This window comes from Borostomias antarcticus, assembly GCF_949987555.1.
Source record: "Borostomias antarcticus genome assembly, chromosome: 6".
NCBI classification, from domain to species: Eukaryota; Metazoa; Chordata; class Actinopteri; order Stomiiformes; family Stomiidae; genus Borostomias; species Borostomias antarcticus.
This window is the reverse complement of record NC_140239.1, coordinates 28,325,925-28,347,179: the sequence shown is the minus strand read 5'-3', so window position 1 is coordinate 28,347,179 and position 21,255 is coordinate 28,325,925. Positions and strand designations below refer to the sequence as shown.

At 43.0% G+C, this 21,255-nt stretch overlaps 1 protein-coding gene across 2 annotated transcripts in view; it reads right to left on the bottom strand.

Moving 5' to 3' along the window:
* flvcr2b (FLVCR choline and putative heme transporter 2b) overlaps positions 1-20,942 on the bottom strand; it is a 29,409-nt gene extending 8,467 nt beyond the window's left edge. For both annotated transcript variants that reach the window (XR_014630496.1, XM_084439888.1), the window contains exons 1-8: positions 19,813-20,942; positions 14,155-14,296; positions 8,656-8,796; positions 7,816-7,883; positions 5,804-5,907; positions 4,716-4,826; positions 1,822-1,927; positions 1,465-1,576 (exon numbers count right to left, since the gene is read on the bottom strand). Coding sequence is in view for 1 of the 2 variants with exons in the window: in XM_084439888.1 (XP_084296014.1) it covers positions 1,465-1,576; positions 1,822-1,927; positions 4,716-4,826; positions 5,804-5,907; positions 7,816-7,883; positions 8,656-8,796; positions 14,155-14,296; positions 19,813-20,394 (1,366 nt within the window). In the remaining variant the exon portion in view is untranslated. The remainder of the gene's footprint in view (positions 1-1,464; positions 1,577-1,821; positions 1,928-4,715; positions 4,827-5,803; positions 5,908-7,815; positions 7,884-8,655; positions 8,797-14,154; positions 14,297-19,812) is intronic.
* Positions 20,943-21,255: the final 313 nt, after the last annotated feature.

Sequence of the window (21,255 nt, the reverse complement as noted above, 5' to 3'; positions counted from 1 at the left end):
CTAAAAACACACAGAGCTTGGTAATAATGTAACCTTCATATGTTCCCATCACTAACGATATACGGTGGTATTCCTTATTATCCTGTATTTTCATGTATTTATTTATTCATTTAAACAAATGTATAAAGACCAGTTTGAGACCTAACTGGCTTTGGTCTAGTTAGTTTCTTAGTAATAATGCCCTTCTAATTTCAGAATCACAATCAACTCTCACAAGGAAATAGTATAGGTATATTATACTGTACATTTCCTGAATCGTTAGTCCAGTGAGTATTCTAGTTTTGTGTCCCTGATGTTCCTATATACCACAGGGATGAAAGAAAATATATAGTTTAGTCGAAAATTGTGGAAACAACTGGGCACAGTAATATTATAAAACATTGAAACATCTCCTGACCATGAGCCTAAACCAAGATATGCACCAGCATCTAAATTGCAATTTACTTTATGGGTTGTGTAACTTCACAAGCTGGTTACTGTGACACAGCTACCACTCAGGAATGGTTATCATAACAAAATGTCATCTACAGACATGGATCTTTTCAAAAAAGTATAAGTAAAAGTATAAAAAGTTTGCCACCTTGAATGGTCTGGCCCACGGACTAAGACCTCACTTCTGGCCTCATGGTTATGATGTGGACTTCAGCCCCAATGCAGTAGCCAATGTATTTCTAAGGAGTAACATATTGGAACATATTGCTCCATTAACTCCTTAATGAACCATGCCCTACTTGGCTAACCTCCGTCAGATGAGGTGAAAAGTGAGATATTAAGAATGACCACAGTGACCTACAAACTGCTGTCGGTAGCATAGAAATCTCTGGAAAACGTTAATTTGCATTCCAGCTTGTGCTGTGTTTGTCACAATATTTTATTGTTGTATTATCCCAGTCGACTGTGTTTCAGAGAGATTGGATGAATGAAAACTTGTAAAACTGTTCAAAATAGAGTGAATTTCATGTGTCTCTTTCCTTGTACCTCAGTGGTAATCAGTTCATCCACTAATCAAACCATGGTGTCAGTGGACGTTTTGTTGTGGCTGTAGACCAACATCTCGCATTGCATTCCCAGATAAATGCTTCTAAGCAACATTGTTTAACAAACTGGATCCATTACCTGATTAAAACATTCATTTATGAACACAGAGTCTCTCTTGTGGAAAGTATATAATTAATTTAAGGGGGAAGGAGAAAATGTAATCATTGGATGAGTCTTCGGTTTATGGGGACATCATGCGTTGTTTTTAAGTGCCTCTGTGCCCACACTCCACAATAGTAATGTTCTTCAGGTCCTGTAATCTGAGTAATTACATTTAACCTTGAAATAGTCACGCAAACGTTACACAGTAACCACGATGTAAAAACTCTCTCTGAACTTCAAAACCGTCTCCGAAACTGAGAACTCTTTAAGTATGAATGTGCAGCGTGCTTTTTGTAAAATTGATTTGGAAGAGGAAGTGCCTACCTGTCAGTACAGTGCCAATGAGGAGGAAGACACAGAGGAAGATGTTGCTTGGCAATGTGCCGAAGTGGTCCATGATCTTCCCCTGGCAGATGGTAAAGATGATCCCAAACACCTGCGACACATACAGGTTTACAAAGATTTAGACTAACGTTCACAAGCAAACGCACATCCAAGCAAACACGATACAGCACACTTATTTGGACACACGCACACATTTGGACATGGGAGACACACACAAACAAACACACACACACACACACAATAGCTGAGCACCCAGATATAAATCATACTGTACATACTGACTGAACACACATCAAATCTTTCCCTCAGATTTAATAATTCCACGCCAAGCCCCACCTGTGCGGAGCAGTTCAGAAGTCCTGAGGAGGTCCCCTCGGACTCTGGGTACGTCAGCTCCACGGCAAACTCAAACCCCAGCGGGAGGTAGCCCGTCATGAAGAACCTAGACACCACAGAGAAACAGACAGACTACATCAGAACAGTCCCTTACCATGACAATGTTAAGATGATGTTGAGAAAGACATCATGGCCACACTACTTGTCTTCAAGTGAGTTGACGTCAAGAGCTACACAATATTGTTCAATGTATATGTAGAAGAGAGTACAACCATGTTCACATACCTGAGGATAAAACATTATTTGACAAGTATGCTTACTGTAGATGTGAAAATAAAGCTTGACAGATAATAACAGACATTGAGCTGAATTTTCTATGGCTGTCCTTTGGAAGTAGTGGAAGGGGTGCTATTAACGCCCCCTCTGAGGCCATAACATCACAAATTATTACTAAAACTTAAATGTAATAAAAACAGACGTTTGGTGATAATGTAGCTTACTTTTTGCTCAAAATGTCCTTTAAACAACTCCGTTTTTTTTCTAATTTTGACGATTTGAAACCCCCACCCGTATGTACAGTAACCATTAATATTACTACAGTATAAATGGAATTCTCACACAATGACATGGCATCACCAAGGAAGCAACATTTTTAGGGTGACACTTCACAGAATTAATAGTGATGATGTGAGGTCGTATTTATACAACTACAGTAAATATGCACATAAAAAGCTGAAAATATGAAGGTATGATGTCATGATCATCATGATCTATGATATGTAATTGTATGAGAGTCAGTTGCTTTTCTGTTTAGAGTTTAAAATGTCACTAGTACAAGGCAGAAATCAGTCTTGTCACACTGTAGGGCATTAATACTGCCCCTCTCAAGAAGGGGCGTTAATAGCACCTTCTACGCTACAATATTGATCCCAAAAACAATATTTCATGCATTCCCTGGAAAGGCTCTAAACATTTAAGCAAAGTGTACAGTATGTCCAACAATGCACACTATTTGTCACTGTTCTTTCAACATCTCTGAGGTGGTATTTTTGCTACGATCTGACCAATTTGCTAATTCCGGGCCGCCCTCATGTGACACTACAAGGGAAGTATTTCTGCAATGCAAGCATTTCTCTCCCACTTGCAACACATTCCGCGACCCGTCTGGGCCCTGGCGTATCTATCCTCTGACTGTATGACACAGTGATAGCTCATAAAAGAAGCCTAATAAAATCCCTCTGACCTGTACTGTATGTACAGTAGGAGGAGACAGAGGCAGGCCTTGTGAGGATACACTCCCCTCACAGGCCTAGTGAGGTGAAGTTTTATGAATGGAGCGCCACAGCCACGTTATCATACTGTACCATCTACATATTTAACATACTGAACATACTGATCTACACCTTATGTATATATGTAGTCTGAAAACTAGGTCAGTCTGAGCAAGGGGCAGGTTTTCGCCCAGGTGTCAGACAGTACCTTGAATGCTAAACGACTAAAATATAAAAATAGAACAAAAATAGAGGAACAGTTAATAACAAACCAAAGATCGTGTGAATCACTGATTTTACTTGACACTTGAGCCTTTGAATTACATTTCCCATGTGTTTGTGCTGCTGGGGAACTGAGTCATTTATATTAGCTGATTGAGGAAATAACAAAACAATGAAGTGGAAGATTCCGGAACAGGACATGCAGGTTCATTCAAGTAGAGTTGAAATGAAAACAAAGGAGCCATTTTAGGTTTCAGGTTTTAAGGTTTCATGATGGACGCATCGGATGCATTGCTCAACTAGTTCCTTTGTCATTTAAATCCTGTGTTTGAATGTTTTGTGTCTACTTCTCATTTTAAATGTTAGAGTAATGTTGAGTACATGTTATCATGTAATCCTACTAAACACTGTAAGTTTGCTTTGACTGTGTGTAAATTAAAGGATATTCCATTAGTCATTATTTTGGACTTTGGGGCTTATTCTCAGTCTGTCTTACCTGAACCTGACATGTAGAGACTATCATTTCCCTGATTGCCTCAGTATTGAGCTAGTTGTTCTGCAGGTGCGCACTCGGCTACAATGGAAGCCAACGGGGTCAGTGAAATGTTGGAAAAAGTACGATAAATGTGCTTTTCCAAGACAGGATGCAGAGGGTGTAATAATCTTACTGGTCTCAATATGCTCTCCTATGAAATTTAGCGCAATCCGAAATAGAGTGCTGAAACAAAAGTTCAATTTGAAACTATTTCGCAAGCACACTATCTCATAGGTTTTGCAATGTAAACTCCCACAGTCCAGTACGTTGTAGAGACGGCGACGGCCCCTTGATCACATCTGATCACAGTTATTACTCTACAATCCAATCCAACTTTATTTATAGAGCACATTTAAAACAACAAGAGTTGACCAAAGTGCTTTCCATTTCAATCAATACAAAAAACAAAGTAGACAACACAATAGGACAATAGAAGCATAATGAAAGATAATTTAAAAAAAAGAGCTACTCTGATACTTAGTATTAAAACGCCACGGAGATGTTTTTAGGTGGGACTTAATCACTGGAAGCGTTGGGGCCAGCCTAATGTGGGGGGGCAGCTCGTTCCAGAGTTTGGGGGCGCCGACGGCAAAGGCTCAGCCCCCCCTGGGCTTTAGCCTAGATTTGGGTACGACGAGGAGCGACTGGTCAGCCGACCAGATGTGATCAGGCTCATCCCCCTCTCTACAACGTACTGCGGAGGGTTACAGCGTGAAAGGTATGAGGTGGTGCGGTCGTGAAATAGTTCTGTTTCAAATAGAACTTTGGTTTCAACGTTTGGTTTCGGTCAGGTTCATGTACTGTGAGACGGATTGAGAGTAGGCCCTAAAGTGACCCTATCCTTTGACAGTGTATGAAGGGCTTACCCAAGTGCCCCAGCAGTGATGAAGACCACCCAGAGATGGTGCAGACTGAGGGTGAAAGCATAGACCACCATCCCCACCAGAGACATGAGGTAGACCGCCAGCGTGGTCTGTCTGGGAAACACACAAAAACATTTCACAATGACCAATGCCGTTTAGGAGTCATCATTTAACTGTGAACTTCATCTGTGGTAAATGTGCAGACTATAAAGACTTGAATTTGGAGAGTATTTTTTAAAGGTTAACACAGGTACTTGCGCTGCTCACAACTTAAAACATTAAAGTTAATTTTAAGTAAAACATTACACAATCCACCTTGACAGAGCATTTTGTTACGTACGTTCGCACCTTCAGCCCAGCAACACAATGACTAACTGGCGAGCTTGTGAGGGGGATATGCACGTTCTAGCAAGTTCTCTACAAGTATGTCCACTTGATAAGCATTCCTCTAAGCCACGTATCCACCCAAAGTCCTTGGAACTTTTAGTCCCGGGGACTATTTTTAGCCCATTGTTGTCTGCGTTTCCACAGCGGTCCAAAGACCCAATTAGGCGAATTATCATCATGTCCCCGACTATCGCAGGGGACATGATGGGGGGTGGGGGGGAGGGGGGAGGGCAGAGGGGACTTCACTGCCCCGGAGGAGGGTTCTGTGAACGGACGGCCGGTCGGCCAGTGACCCCCTGGGATGAGCCGGAGGTCGGACAGATGTCAGCAAAGCTGCACCTGGAGAAACAAAGCTGGTCCCTGTACATCAACCCACACAGCGGGGGACCAGCGGTCACCATACAAACACAAGATGAACACAAAACAAGCTGCACAGCTTGCAGGACCAGAAACACGTAGTTAAAGAACCAACTTGAACGCAAGAAACAGAAGAGAGGAGAGTGGAGGGGGTGGGGGTGGTAGTGGGGGGGAGTTCAAGGGGAAAATGGACACAACATCAAAGACAACTCAGCAGACAAAACAGTGTGAAACATTACTAGCTAAATTGTATAACATTATCCAATTCATTATCCAATTCAAGTCATTATGTCAGTGAGAGTCTGTCTGAAGAGTGTTTGTTTGTTTGTTTGTTTGTAGTGGCTTACTTGTAGGTCTTGGTTCGGTCCAGCCAGATGCCGCAGATCAGTGACCCGACCATGCCTGCGATGACGATAGTGAGACCGATCCTCCCTGCGTTCACTTCTTCGCCCTGAGGGTCAGGAGAGACAGGGGAGCAGTAGAGTGAGGTTAGCGACCCTTGACCTGGAGGTCAGGAGTCTGGGCCTTGGAGACTCCATGCTGGTGAGTGTGCGTGTTTGAGCATTCCTTAGGCCTGGGTTACACAGTGTCATGTCCCCGCTGTTCCCAGGTTCCTTGCCGTAGGTCTCGTTTTGCACCTCGCGCGAGCGTATCGTTCGCGCTGTCAAAACCCGCGAACTTTCGACAGCGCCGTTTTCGTTCTCGTCTTCCTGAACTCCGCCCTCGTGTGAGCGGGCGAAGGCGATCTCGTTTGGATAATGATGATGCACGTTTGGATATTGCACAGTAAAATTATTAGAGATTAGATTCGATTAACATCATTTTACAGCCCAGAATGTGCTTGTAGGATTTGAGTGCTGGGCTGGAATTGCTTGGTCGAAATATTCTTGTCCGACAAATATTCTATTAGTCGAGCAATCACAAAGCTTGTTAGGCTATATAATTGGCTATATAAAATAGACTATGTGTATTATATGGTTTATGATAAGACTGATGACTGATTCGCTTCTATACTGTACATAGCCGCAGAACGTATTTTGAACATGGGTTGCTGAAAAGAAAGGGTTCAAAGTCCAGCCCAACCTCTAAAGACAAATGCATGCTGGGTGCACAACACATGTAGGCCTATCGTTTAAAAATGTAGGCCTGTCGTTATTTAGGAATAAGAAGAAGTCTAAGCAACTTTTTTTTTTTTTATTAGTTAAATTTAAAAGGATCCTTATTAGCAAAAAGATATAATGAAGGTCAGGTTACAATGTTTATGATGGTCTTTTCACACTGCATATTCTTAGCCTAGGGCTATCCTTAGCCCTGGGCTAAGAGTTAACCCTGGGTTAATATAGCCCCTTTTCACACCCAGGGTTAACCTAAGCCCAAGACTATATGATTCACACTGCAGTTCTAATAACCCTGTGTTAAATGTCAGTTGGAACAGGCGACTTAATGTTTACATTCGAATGACGTGTGACTAGCATACTCATTAAGAGTAAGCAGCAACATTAGTTCATTCTGTCCTGTATGTAGCCATATCGGCTTGGGCTTCATGGCCTAGCCCCTAGGTCTTCATGGCCTAGCCCCTAGGTCTTCATGGCCTAGCTCCTAGGTCTTCATGGCCTAGCCCCTAGGTCTTCATGGCCTAGCTCCTAGGTCTTCATGGCCTAGCTCCTAGGTCTTCATGGCCTAGCTCCTAGGTCTTCATGGCCTAGCTCCTAGGTCTTCATGGCCTAGCCCCTAGGTCTTCATGGCCTAGCCCCTAGCCCTACTGATATGTAGGTTATGCCATAGGTGATTTTTTTGCTAGGCAATTCTATTCAATTCAATTATGTTCTGCTAGTCTAATCTCTTCTACATCTGTTCTATGTTATTCTTTTATACATTATAGTAGTCAAAACACAATTTTCAAAGACAAATGCATTCTGCACAAAGGCAGCATTATATAATTTAGACAAAGCGCAATCTCGAAATAAATGCCTACCATACACTCGAAAATATTTTTAAATGACTAAAGTCTGACACCCTCTAACATTTCAAGACGTGACGTTTTTAGTCACAGACTAAACAATTCTGTAAAGACTGGGATCATGCAGGGTCATTAACTTCCGATAATATGTTTGATTTTACCGGAGCGTCAAGACGAGAAAAAGGCTGACTTAAGACAGCAGCTTGGATTGCCACCTCAAACGGAGCGCGTGCTCCAACTCAAGTAAAACTCTGATGATTTTATCCAGACATTGGAAAGCGCATTTATTTAAATCATCTGGATGGACATGCACCTATTTGGAATGCTTTCAGTGTTGTACATGACATTGTTAAAGTGTCCACGAAGAGGGACAGAGTGAGCGAAGAGGACAGGACTTACAGGGTAGTGTTGAATGATCATTCGGTTGAGCAGAGTGCCGACAGCGTAGAAGCACCCCACATTCAGCCCTGTGAGAGACACAGGGACTGTTAGCTGTGCTGTACATCCAACATAACTGGACACTGTAGAAGGAGATCAGCCAATGAGGACTAGATCACTCTTGATGGCTGACGATAGTGACAGGTCTCATAAAAACATACACACTTAAAAAGGTAAAGGTTGGCAAAAACTTGAAATAAACACACATACATACACACACACACACACACACACACACACACACACACACAGAGTGCTCTCAAAGACAAACGCCCTCACTCAAACAACCTCACACAATATAAAGTAGCTGATATGAGGTCCAACTTGACTCTGGTAGCAGTCGATCATATTAATTTCAGCTAATCATTGGCAAAGACATTATGAGAGAGTGCGATAAGAAACGGAAACATTGTTTTACAGAGAAAAGGATCACTTGCTGTTTGGGAGGGAACAGATTCCTTGCCAGCACAGTAAGGACTTTTCTCTGGGATTACAAGCTCTAATTCAGAACACCTGTGATGCAGTGTAGGATATATATAGGATATATATATATATATATATATATATATATATAGTACACATCCTCCACTGTAATTTTACATCATACTTCAGCTCTTATCAGGGTTTCAGATTTATGAATCTGCAGCCAATACCAACACCTCACCACCAAGAGAGCTGAAATCACTTACATCGTTGAGGTTTTGAGAATCAAGAATATACCGCACAACATTTTACACGTGATCGTGTTAAAGTGAGAACATTGCAAGTGACGGCGATGGATGATGAAGGTGGCGGGCAAACCGTAGCTGACGATGAGGAGGATGAAGGGCTTGTTGCGCAGCAGTCTGCGGATGGAGGCGGTGTAGGAGTACTGCTCGGGCGGGATGCCCCGAGCCACGGCCTGAGCCTGAGTGGGCGGGAGGTCGGGCTGCTCCTGGAACACTGGCAAACGAGACACGGACCGACAATCAGACTACACATGCGTTCAAAAAAAAAAAGGACTATTCTGTTCCGACTGCATACATTCTAGCCTACAATACTTCATGGAATAATAATAATAATAGTAATAATAATAATAATAATAATATAATAATAATACATTTTATTTATAAGGCGCCTTTCAGGTCCCTCAAGAATGAGAAGTTCACAGGTTGTAGCCATCACAGGAGGAGCTTAAAGCTGATTTTCCACGAGTTGATTGGCACTGATCCAGGACCCTTGTGGGGTATGATGATTGGCACTGATCCAGGACCCTTGTGGGGTATGATGCATGCAGGCAGATGTCTTTATTTGTGGTTCTTTGCATCAGTCCAGCCTCTCCTGGGGTGTCTGAGCAGCACCAAGGCTCTCCCAACCACAAGACATGAACCTCTTCACTGAAGAGTCATTTGAGAGGACTGAGACGTTCAGCAATGAGGACTGAGACGTTCAGCAATGAGGACTGAGACGTTCAGCAATGAGGACTGAGACGTTCAGCCATGCTAACTTCACGATCTTTGGATGTGTGTTTTTACTAGTAGCCTAGTCACACCCCCTCTATTCAAGCGTGTGCGCACACACCTGTGTGTGTGTGTGTGTGTGTGTGTGTGTGTGTGTGTGTGTGTGTGTGTGTGTGTGTGTGTGTGTGTGTGTGTGTGTGTGTGTGTGAGAGTGAGAGAGAGAGAGAGAGAAAGAGGAAGAGAGAGAGGGTGGCTCCTTACTACAGTGTTGAGTCACGCAGCTATATAGGGTCATAAAACTTTATTTATATAGCACCTTAAATAAATGCAGTGCTTTCAAACTTTGTGAATCAGCGAAAGAACTCTCATGGGTCTCGTGTTGAAACTAGGCATGAGGCATTGTTTTCAGTGGCGTGTGTTTGTCCGTTAGCAGGATTATGCAAAAACTACCAAACCGATTTTCATGAAACTCGGTGGAGGGGTGTAGCATGGGCCACCGTAGAAACCGTTAAATTTTGGAGCGGATCCAAATCACGGGGCGGGGCCACAAGCCGTTTCTTGGTTTGTTTGTTTGTTTGTTAGCAGGATTACGCAAAAACTACCAGACAGATTTTCATGAACCCCATTAAAATTTGAATCGCATCCGAATGTCGTGGCGGTGCCACAGGTCGCCCAAACACGGCCAGCTGTTCATCTCCATTCGCTTTTTGGACTGGGGAGCGAAAAATTGAAAATAAAAATTACTAGAAAATTTTAAACGGCCATATCTTAACATGGGAGGGTCACAGAGACACAGGGTTTGGATGGGAATAACGCTCTCGACCTCATGTCTCGACCATGTGTGCACAGAGCCATGGAATGCATTCATGGGCGGAGGTTTGTGCTCTCCGAGCACCATTTCTAGTTCTTCTAGTTGTCTAGATGTTTTTATGCCGTATTGGGCCTGTATACTGTACATAACATATCTGCTGCTCTGTCACCAATGTTTATTTCGACTGATAGCGATAACACCTTCAAAAAATGATAATTAATTTAGGCTATTTTTTGCACAGTAGGCTATTATTTATTTAGGCTTTATTATCACTTTTTAAATCATTTTTTTATGGATCAAAGTTTGAGTACATTTTCTTTTAAAACGTAATCTGTCTTCTTTGACATCCGCAGTCTTTAATGTGAAAATCAATGTTTAGCCTACAGGCTATAGGCTACTCTTAGCTTGCAGAGTTTGAGAACCACCCTCCATTTTGGAAAACGTGTAGAAACTTGTGAATTTCTGTTTCATGGATCTTATCGTGCCCGAGGGAGCAACGAACCACTGGTCTCGCCGTCTCACTTGTAAAGTAGAGATGTAATAATCTTAAATATCAAACATGTTTGATATTATCGGGGCCGCCCCGATGGGTCTGCGAGCCAATCGGGAGGTATAAGATTGGATCTGTAAACCCCTCACATTACAAGATAATCTGGGCCGATTATCGGCCCCGACCAACGTTCCAGACCAGATTTCTCCTCCGATTGTCGAGAGGGGTGAATCAGGGATAAATCGGACCAAAAATCCTGTAGTCTGAGCCCGGCTTTAGGGAAAATCCAATCTCCCTCCCACACAGAAATCATCAGAGTGGAAGCAACGTCAGAATGAAGATCTCAACGGAGTGTAGCAGGTTGAAAGTTCTGTCTGATATCAAGCTAGTATTTTTTGTCTATAATCTATTTTAACTTATTCTACAGTTGTATTCTATTTGAGTCTGATGCATTTACTGTACAGTATATGATCAGTTTCTCTGCTACCTACAAACAGCTCCTCAGGGACAATTAAGATCTGTCGAATTGAATGAGTCAGCAGCTTGAGTCCTGGTGTTGAGAGACCACCATATAATTTGAATAAGAAGTTAATATGTAACTATTTGGAAAACCCCATTGGTTGTACAGTAACACTGCATATATATAGCCTGCTATTCTAAACTGACAAATATTCTTCTCTCATTTGTTATCCAACCAGTTATGGGTGTCAGCAACCAAACTACATTTCTACATTTGCATTGACAGATGCACGCTTCCATCTGAGTCAGCAGCAGAACTTTGTCTTCGTAACCGGCAAACCCGTTCCAAGCTCCGGGGCATGAGTCAGGACCCCAGACCCCTTCCAAGCTCCAGAGCATGAGTCAGGACCCCAGACCCCTTCCAAGCTCCGGGGCATGAGTCAGGACCCCAGATGGCCCAGCAGGACACATGCACATGGCATCTAGTCAGACTGTTGGTGTGAGTTCACTTATGCCGGCCTGACACCAACCAACTTTTCAACCGATTTCACTGTCGCAGACAAATTTCCAATGTCGGAATAAAATCATGAGAGTTTAGCTGGAGTCGGAGCGCGCTCGGTAATCTCCGACTGATTACTAGATGTTTACTCTGTATAGTGTACCTCTGAATGATGAGAACTTGAAATTCCACTGTGGGAATGATTGCTGCTTGATCTAAGGCCCCTATTATGCTTTTGATCTAAGGCCCCTATTATGCTTTTTTTCCAATAAGTTAATATAGGTCTCTGGGATCCCCAAAACGTGTCTTTGAATACACCCCTCTGTTACAGTCCTGTTCTGAACACGTCGTTTCATGTGTCTGTATCTTTAATGCAAATGAGCTGCTAGTCCCCGCCCCCACTCTCAACTGCCTTCAGAAGTTCAAACAATGCAAACGCAGTAGGACGTTTCTGAGTAGCTAGTTATCTTATGATGTTTTCCCCCCACTTTTTTCTCAGATGGGCTCGTGGTGTCACTAGCCCAGGAAATTCTGAACAGCTTGCTGAATCACGTTTTCAGAATTTGTCTGCCCACTGCCCAATAACTGGGTAGTCTAGTAATACATTTGATGAGAATATCATAAACAAGGACACATGTCCATCAGCATTTTAATGTTGACCGTGCAAGAGGAAAACATGTAAACTTTCCTTACAAGATGAAGAGTTAATGTAGCCAATAAAACTTGATGAAGACACAAATACACTGTGTAATTGTTGCTGTAGCCCCCCCCCCCCCCCCCTCCTCAAAAAAACCTGACCACGCCCCTGAGTAAAACGGCCAATTAAAATTCTGTCCCTCATATCCGCCTCAATAGGTCATTTGGGTCATCTATGACGCACTGTTCGGATATAAATAGGGGAGCTGTGGGAAGACAATAGAAATGGTAATGACCGCCATTTGTACCACTGCTTTGCGTTGTACTACTATGGAATGTATTGACAAGTGCTCCTCTGTCTCTAATACTCATGAGCAACACGCCACCCCGCAAACGGACAATGGTGTTTTCATCCTTTCTGTCCCTTCCTGCCTGTGACCTGGCCCAGTGCCCTCTGTGGAGGAGTATCCACACTTATGACGTAGTGTGCTGCAGGCCTACTTCTAAAAGTTGTAGTAGCATGTGTTCATTTAGTGCCACGCCAGCATAATGGTGCATGTTATGGGAACGAGGCACAGTGTTGAATATAAACAGAGAGACAAAAAGAGAAGAGAGGAAGTGAGTTAGCCAGACACTGAGGAAGACTAAATAAAGGTATCTCTATGCCGACTATGTTTCTGTTTGCAATGTACTGCCTCAAAAAATCATGTCCATCCAGCAGGGCCTGACTATATCCCTCCCCCAGTTTCTTATTGGAAATTGGGTCAAAAAGCAGACTTCAGTAAGGAGTACAAGATTGCACTGGAGTGTTTGAAATGCAAAAGCTGTCAGTAAACAAAGTTCATTTTCAGGCACATTTTTCTAACTCACAACTGTCATAATGGTTGCCATTCTTCAACACCCGCTTGAAGGAAATAGTTTGTGTTGGAGTCAAAGCTCCCTAAATTACAATCATCACAACCTCTGGCTGCTGAAAACAGAATGTCCTATGGACACAGAACAAGTCATTTAAAACCAGAGACAAACTTACGGTAAGCAGGAAAGGGGAAACAGAATCTAAGCCTAATGCACACTGTCTCACAACTTGCTAAAGTAGCCGGATATCACTTCCACATCCTCATTTGGCGAACTCATAGGAAGGATTTCACTCAGCCTACTAGGAGTATATAAACATAAGGCTTCATGCTAAAACATCCACAAAAGTAGATCAAAAATAGCAACCCTTTATCTAATTTCCTCAACTGTACAACTTCAATTAAAATGTAATGTTTAGCCAGCAACAATCAAATCTCTCTGGCTACGAATTATGCTTCAAAATTTAGTTTAGTTATCATTGTTTTTTGTCTGACACTAGTGTACATACAGGCTAGCAAGATAGAGTATTGTACTTCCAACTGACCAGTTTAGCGTATGCTGATTAGTATCTTTCTAAATTTAATTTGCCAATTTAACAAAATAGTGATAAATAATTAATTATAATGATGGTTAGATATGTTGGTTAGATGGTTAGATATTCTTGCACTTTGCCTTCAGCACTAGATTATGCTCTTAGTCACTTGTTTTGGAAAGAAGATGCACTTGTAAGTTCTGGCAAGTAGTAGTACATTGGCTTTTCCTACGTTAAATGCAATTATTGTTAGTCGCTTTGGATAAAAGCGTCTGCTAAATGACTGCAATGTTATGTAATGTAATGTTGGCCGATAGTAGCTGGCGATGATTTGAAATGACAGACAGCTTTGGAAAAATGAATGGCGATGGTAGCAAAACGTCCTGTTTTTCCTGGGAGAGAAAAGGCTTTTGCTAGGAAAGGGCCCCTGCGTTCTGCATTTTTCCGGCGTGACCTCTGGAATATTTGCAAAATATTTAGTCTAAATCGTGATAGTGAGGTGAAAGGATTCCACAAATACACACATTAAATGGCAACTTAACCTGTTGCTAACTTTACTTTATGTTTTAAACATCTTACCGATGATGACGAGAATGAAGAGCAGGGTGGCCACTCCAGCTGTCATGTAGAACATGATGCGGATGTGATGCGCAAGCTCGTCCATGTCTTCCACATTGGGTACGAGGATGGGCGGCACAAGGAACCCGATGGCAATACCCAGCTGTACGTGGAAGAATAGAGAAGGTACGTATTTAGTTAATAAACATGACGTTAGAGATTTGGCCTGAACTATGTGGTGCTTTATGGCTTTATTAGAGGGGAAGTGTGCTATTTGGGACATTTAGCCCTATTTGTGGTCTGTCTACCATAAACCTGAAACATAGAGACCATCATTTCGCTTTTTCATACTTTTTCCAATGCATTTACGTATGCCCCATTGACTTCCATTGCAGCCCGGTGAGAGCCTGCATAAAAACTGCAGCTAGCTCAATACTGGAATGGATAAGTGAAATTATGGTCTCTGTGTTTCAGGTTCATGGTAGACAGACCACAAATTTGGCTAAATGTCCAAAATAGCGCACTACCCCTTTAACCACAAACCTGACAGACGTTAGCATCAACAGCTCGGTCTGACTTCTCACTTGAGAGAAATGGTGTCAAAGACATTTGCCAAATCCCTACTGGCATGTACTCTCTACGGTAATGTTGCCTCATGTGGTGATTGCTTTATGCTGCGTTCACACCAGGCGCTGCGAGAAAATTTGCGCCGCCCAGTTCGCCCCAATCTCGCCGCGGGATCCAATGGGTTGTCGTGCGAATCCGCCGCAGAAAGTTCAAAAAATGTAACTTTTGCGAATGTCGGCGCGCGGCGAATCATGGCCGCCGCGCCGCCGGGTTCACCTGATTCGCACCGCCCGTGCCGCCCGCCGCCCAGTTCACGTGAATTGTATTGACTTCCTAAGTAAACTCGCAGCGCGGCCGGAAATATTTGCGCACAATGTGAACACAGCATTAGGTGTAAAGGGAGGCAGTAATGAAAAACACAAACGCATGCAGGGCGTCCGCCCGCCGATGACATGTCCGAGGGCAGCCTTGAGCAGTGATCAAATCAAATCAAACTTTATTTGTATAGCGCATTTCCTACAGTACACAGAGGCAACACAATGCGCTTTACACAACGCGTTAGTTGTGTTAGTAGTCACTCTCACATGGTCCCTGAACACCAAGTGCACCCTCAAAGAGGCACACCAGAGATTGTACTTCCTGAGGCGTCTTAAGAAGTTTGGTTTAAGCACAAAAGCGCTCACAAATTTCTACCGGTGCACCATTGAGAGCATTCTCACATTCTGCATCACGGTGTGGTATGGGAACATGACCTCCCAGGACAGTGGGAAACTGCAGAGGGTTGTAAAGACAGCAGCTAGGATAATTGGCACCGATCTGCCTAAACTCCATGACATCTACACCACTCGCTGTAAGAGGAAAGCCTGTACCATCATTAGGGACCCCAGTCACCCTCCCCATGCACTGTTCTCTCTCCTTCCATCCAAAAAACGTTACAAGTCACGTACCACCCGTCTCAGTAACAGTTTTTTCCACAGGCAGTTAGGCTGATGAATCACTGATGCTCCTACTTTTGCTCTATGCACTTTAATGTCTCTTTGTAATGTCTTAATTTCTTATTGTCGTATTTCGTAGTGTCTATAGTGTCTTAATGTCTTATATTGTAAACGTCTCCTGTCATATTGTTGTAATGTCTTACTGTCTTATGTCTTAAGTCATGTCTTGATGTCTGAGAGTGCCGGGCACAGTGCATTTCATTGTATTTTATAAATACACATGACAATAAAAGCCTTGAACTTGAACTAGTTGTGACCAGGGACCAAGTCCATGTGCTCGCACCCTGTCTTGGTCAGAGACGGGGCAGGAGAGCGATCTGTTCTTGCATTGGCATCGTTTTCATGTTGGGGTTCTTTATGGAGGAAGCCTGTGTGAACATGGAGAATATGCACACTCAGCACAGAAAGGCCAGGGAGAGAACCCACTTGAGAACCGACAGCCCTGAGGAGAAGAACTGTAATATACTGTAATATCCTGTAATTTACTGTAATATCCTGTACTGTAATATCCTGTAATTTACTGTAATATCCTGTAATATACTGTATGTAGCCCCTAAGCCCATTATCATTTTTAGTCAGGTGCTGTGTAGTGAAAATAACTTTACAACACAGTTTTTCACTCTATTTGTGACATCAGCACACTAACGTATTATTATTATCAATATTATATTATCGAAAAGTTGGCCATGATGCAAATTATCTATTGACAATTGACAACAGAGACATACGATAAGCCCATCTCTAAGATGAAACCCGATGACACACTTCAGTGTCAGGTATTTGACGTACATTTGTTACATTTGTTACATTTGTGTCAGGTGTAACTTAGCATAATGCCACAAAGTGAGGCGCTATTCTGTCCTCTTGGCCAACATCGATTAAAAGATGACTTATTCATGAGAACAGACAAGCGTCAAGCCACAAAGACCGCTACTCCAGAGTACGATTCAAAACTAAACCGGTGAAAATCTTAGAAGTGTCCAAAAAAGGACAAGACAACCAACCTGATTTCCCAGCACTCCAACAGAGCAGGCAGTGGAAACCTGACTGGGGCCGAACCACACCGAGGCCAGACGAGAGGGGATGCCTAGGATGAAGACAGTGGCCACCGAACACACAAACTGACCAAAGAAGGTGACGGCAAACAGGTCCGGCCCCACGCTGCCGATCTTTATCCAAGCTCCGATGCAGTTGAAAGCCGCGCCGACCAGAACCACATCGCGGATGCCGCGCTGGTCCAGGAGCCACAGGACGGGTAGGAGGAGCGGGATGTAAGTGAGGAAGTAGATCATGGAGAGCCAATCGATGGCCAGCGAGTCGATGTTATAGAAGCGCATGAAGATGTTGCTGATGATGCCGTACTGGAGCCACATGAAGGAGTTGCTGGCGGACACGGCGCTGAAGAGGAAGAGCATGACCCAGCGCCGCCTGTAGACCTTGGTCTCCTTGGGCACGAGATCCGCTAGGTCGCCGCATGAAACCTGCGTGTCCAGTTGGGAACCATTGGAGATAGTTTTGCCCAGGGGTCCCGGGGTCCACCGCACCGAATCCAGACCTCGAGTGAGATCTTTTGCGGTCTTGGAGTGGGACAACTCGCCCCTTAGTTCAGAGTCTGGGTCCGAAATGTTCACCTCTAAACTTCTCTTCATCATATCATTGTTTTGAGGCATTTCTAAGCAGTCTAGGAGGGGCGCTGGGGAATAAGGAGGTGTGAATGTGGAGATCTGCCTCCGATAAAACAACTCGGAGCTCAGCTGAAACTAGATACAGTCTAATGGCTGTGGCTGGTTCTGGGGAGGGCGTGTGAGCAGGGATGTCCGACAGCCTGTTCACTCCCAGCTGCTTGGAGGTCCCTCTACCCGTTCAACTATTTATCACCTTCAGCACTGTCATGTGATGGTGCATTTTTTGGGGATAATTTACAAGTCTACTGCCCTCCTTCCGACTCGAGACCAGCCAACCATATCTTAAGGATTGTGCAAATAGAGATGATCCTGAAGTTTATGTCCGGAATGTGAACGGTTATCTATGGAAGATGCACCGCCTTCAAACTTTGAAACTCTCAAGATGACAAGCTTATGAAGGCTTCGCAATCATACTTTTTGAACTTTTAAAATTCTATAAAACAAAGGAATGTCTATGAGAGATAGTCTTTAAGTCACTGCTCAATGAATTAAAGATAATTCCAACTGTTCCAACTGCAGTATAGACACTATTTGACTAAAATGTTGACTGTCCTCAGTAAGTACACAATTTTAGAATATACCTTATTCTGTCTGTTCTGTTTATAAGCTGTCTTTCCTCAAAAAGGAAACTGTCACTAAAATAAAAGAGCAAATAGGTTCAAGAATTTCTTGCTGTGTCGTCGTAAATGATCAATAGGAAGATTGAGGTAAAAGTTCAACAACTCTGAATAAAGCTGATATGATATTCATGCTCACGTTCATCCAAAGCCTAACAATTCTGCATATTATAAAATATCTGATAACTGATAACTACAGTTTGTAGGCCATATTCAATTGTTGTATACATGCAAAGAGTGACAGCCCATCAGATTACACTGATAGATAGTAGTTTAAGACATGACTTATGGTGTTGATGCCTATTTTTGTGGCTGCCTCCTATAACAACAGAGCCATGCTTTAATGGCTATTTATTGTTTGTGAGTAAATACATTATGTACAGTTCTCAAGCATGGTGATGCGGCAATGTTTGAATGAAGATTGAGAACAGCACTCCAAGTTGATGTGGCAATGTTCAAATGGGTCAAATGCCAATCACACATGCTTTCCCTCGGAGGAAGATCAAATCCACGCTGTACTGTAACATCTCTTCTATACGCTCCTGACTCTCATTCCTTCTCACTCAAAGAAGAAGAGTGCATTGACAACGCTAAGAAAACATTATGATTCCCCTCTCAGTGGTTGGGGGGCAAAGTTAAACATCATTTCTGCACCCTAAAATATTTGTTCAGTGTAGAGATTCGCAATTCACATACAGTAGTACAGAGGCAATGAGGCCCTACTGGCATCAGGATGCTGTACATGTGCCATTTTCAGGTTCCTCCAGCAGATCGTGCCTCCTTCAACATAGCTGTCTGATGCTAAGGGCTTGATTATATTGACTGGAGACTGTGACTAGGTCATGCCCACCATTCACTCCCATTGTAAAACGGTAAAACTCCAATAGGCAATAAAAAAGCCAAACAATACTTGTGTAGATCCTGATCTTGAATTTGAACAAGATATCTGCCACAATCCAGGGGTGATGATTGCTTGACAGTCCTGTCAAGGATGGTTGACTTGGCTGACAAGGTGATGATCTGTCATTCGAGCTCTAGACAATAAATGGCTCCCAGCAATATAGGCCACTGCGTATATTAGGGTAGACTTTTTATATATATATATATATATATATATATATATATATATATACACACACACACACACACACACACACACAACCAGTTTATTGTAGCTGTTCCATCCACCAGCATGAATTTGGAGACAGGCCTATTGTTGGCCAGAATCCACTTCTCAACGGCCAGAATCACCCCAAAATGCACTGCACCACACACCACCAGTGAGGGGCTTGGTGTAGACCATGTGTGTAGACCCTTCAGTTCATTGTAGAATACTGATTGGTTAAGTAGAAAAAATATCTGGGGTCAAGCTAGACTGATCCTTGGGGTGGATTGAGAGCTCATGAGATAGATTGATTGATTGATTGATCTATTGATTGATTGATTGATTGATGTGTGGTTTCCAACCTGAAACCTAAACCTATTAGGCTACATATATGTTGATATGGGACACACTGAACTGAAAGGGATTTTGAAGAGGGATATTCGAATAAATGATGAGGATGGTAGATTGGGTTTCAATTTAATTCATATGGACTGTGCATATTCAGGCTGGCATATTCAAGACTCAACTGTTTCCCTGAGAGCAGAGAATGTCGATCACGTCCGCAACATGTGTGCGTAATTGCGCAACTCGCCCAATGGATACATGGAGATGTCGGAATCAATCAGTTAACTGGGATGTTTAATGAATACTGGAACTAAATCCACTATTAAGAAATAAAATCAATATTTAACTTGGAACTTACAACATACCTGGTTTCCAAAGACTCCGATAGAACACGCCGTGGACACCTCCTGCGAACCGAACCACACCGATGCAATTCTTGATGGCATCCCGAGGATAAAGACCTGCGCCAGGGAACAGCAGACCTGCCCCAGCATGGTAACTGCGAACAGGTCCGGTCTTACGCTGACCACTTTGACCCATGTCCCAGCGCAGTTCAAAGCAGTTGCCACAAGCGCAATGACTCGAAGTCCCTTCTTATCCAAAAGCCAAGTCACTGGGAATATGAATGGGATGTAAGTCAACATATAGATCATAGACATCCAGTCTATAGTGAAAGACTCTACATTGTAGAATTTCATGAAGATATTGTTGATTATCCCGTACTGTATCCATTGGAAAGAATTGCAAAGGGAATACGAACTGAACAGCCCTACAATAAGCCATCGCCGCTTGTATAGATGAGTGGGTTGCGCTGGTTCGTTGCCATTCGGCTTTATCGCATGTTCTGTGCGATCCTCCGGGTCAATGGACTGCATTACTTTCAGTGTTTCTAAGTCCGTAACATTCAGGTCTTTGATTTCACCATCGAGGTGGGGTTTTTCGCCCATGTCAAAATAACACTAGTTCAGTCTTCGATGCATGCGAAGAATACAATGGCCAGCTATTTCTCTATTTCATTTTCATGAGATTAAAAACTTGTCGCTTCTTCCCAAGTCGCCAACGGGGTTGTTGTTGCCTTCCTCGAAAGTGGCTCTTGTCAGCAGAATCTGTTCACCAATCACAGTCAACTTCGACAACACTTTATATTTCCACGTTGATATCAACAGTAACATGTACGAACGCCTGTATGGACTGGGGAGGTATGTGTGGGGGATATTGGATAAACTGGCTGCATTGCACAGAGATAGTAATTTAGAGCATGATTTGGAGGCTAACGTTTCTCGTTTCCGTCTCAGGTTTCCTTGGTGTACGCTACGCACATGTGCCCAATACTAGCCTACTACAAAGACAAAATAATTTCAACTTCTGACCGTTTTTTCCAGCGGTGAACCCCACAAGCCGTGATGTAGGCTACCCATCTACAATGTTATATTCAATGCAACTCTTTTTTACTAAAATAAGCTACGGTTATTCTGTTTATGGTGTTGCGCGTCCAAACTTTTCGTCAGCAGCACGCGATAACGCCTCCTGACACATGGGCATTCGAGGGCGGAGTTCCTGCATCACTAGGAACTACTTTTCTTCTCTTTAAATCTCTCATTTCAGAGAAATGTTTAGATTTAGGCTACTCAAAATAGGCCTACAGCCAGAGAGGGTTAGGCTGATAATGCCCCTCGTATTAGATTTAGCCCTCATATTAGATGTAGGCTAGCTGTAGCCTGACCGTAGGGTAGGCTAATATAACGTTTCTAGATTTAGCCTGTCGAATTTTTAAAATACAGCTAGGCTAGGGCATGCAAGTAGGTTTT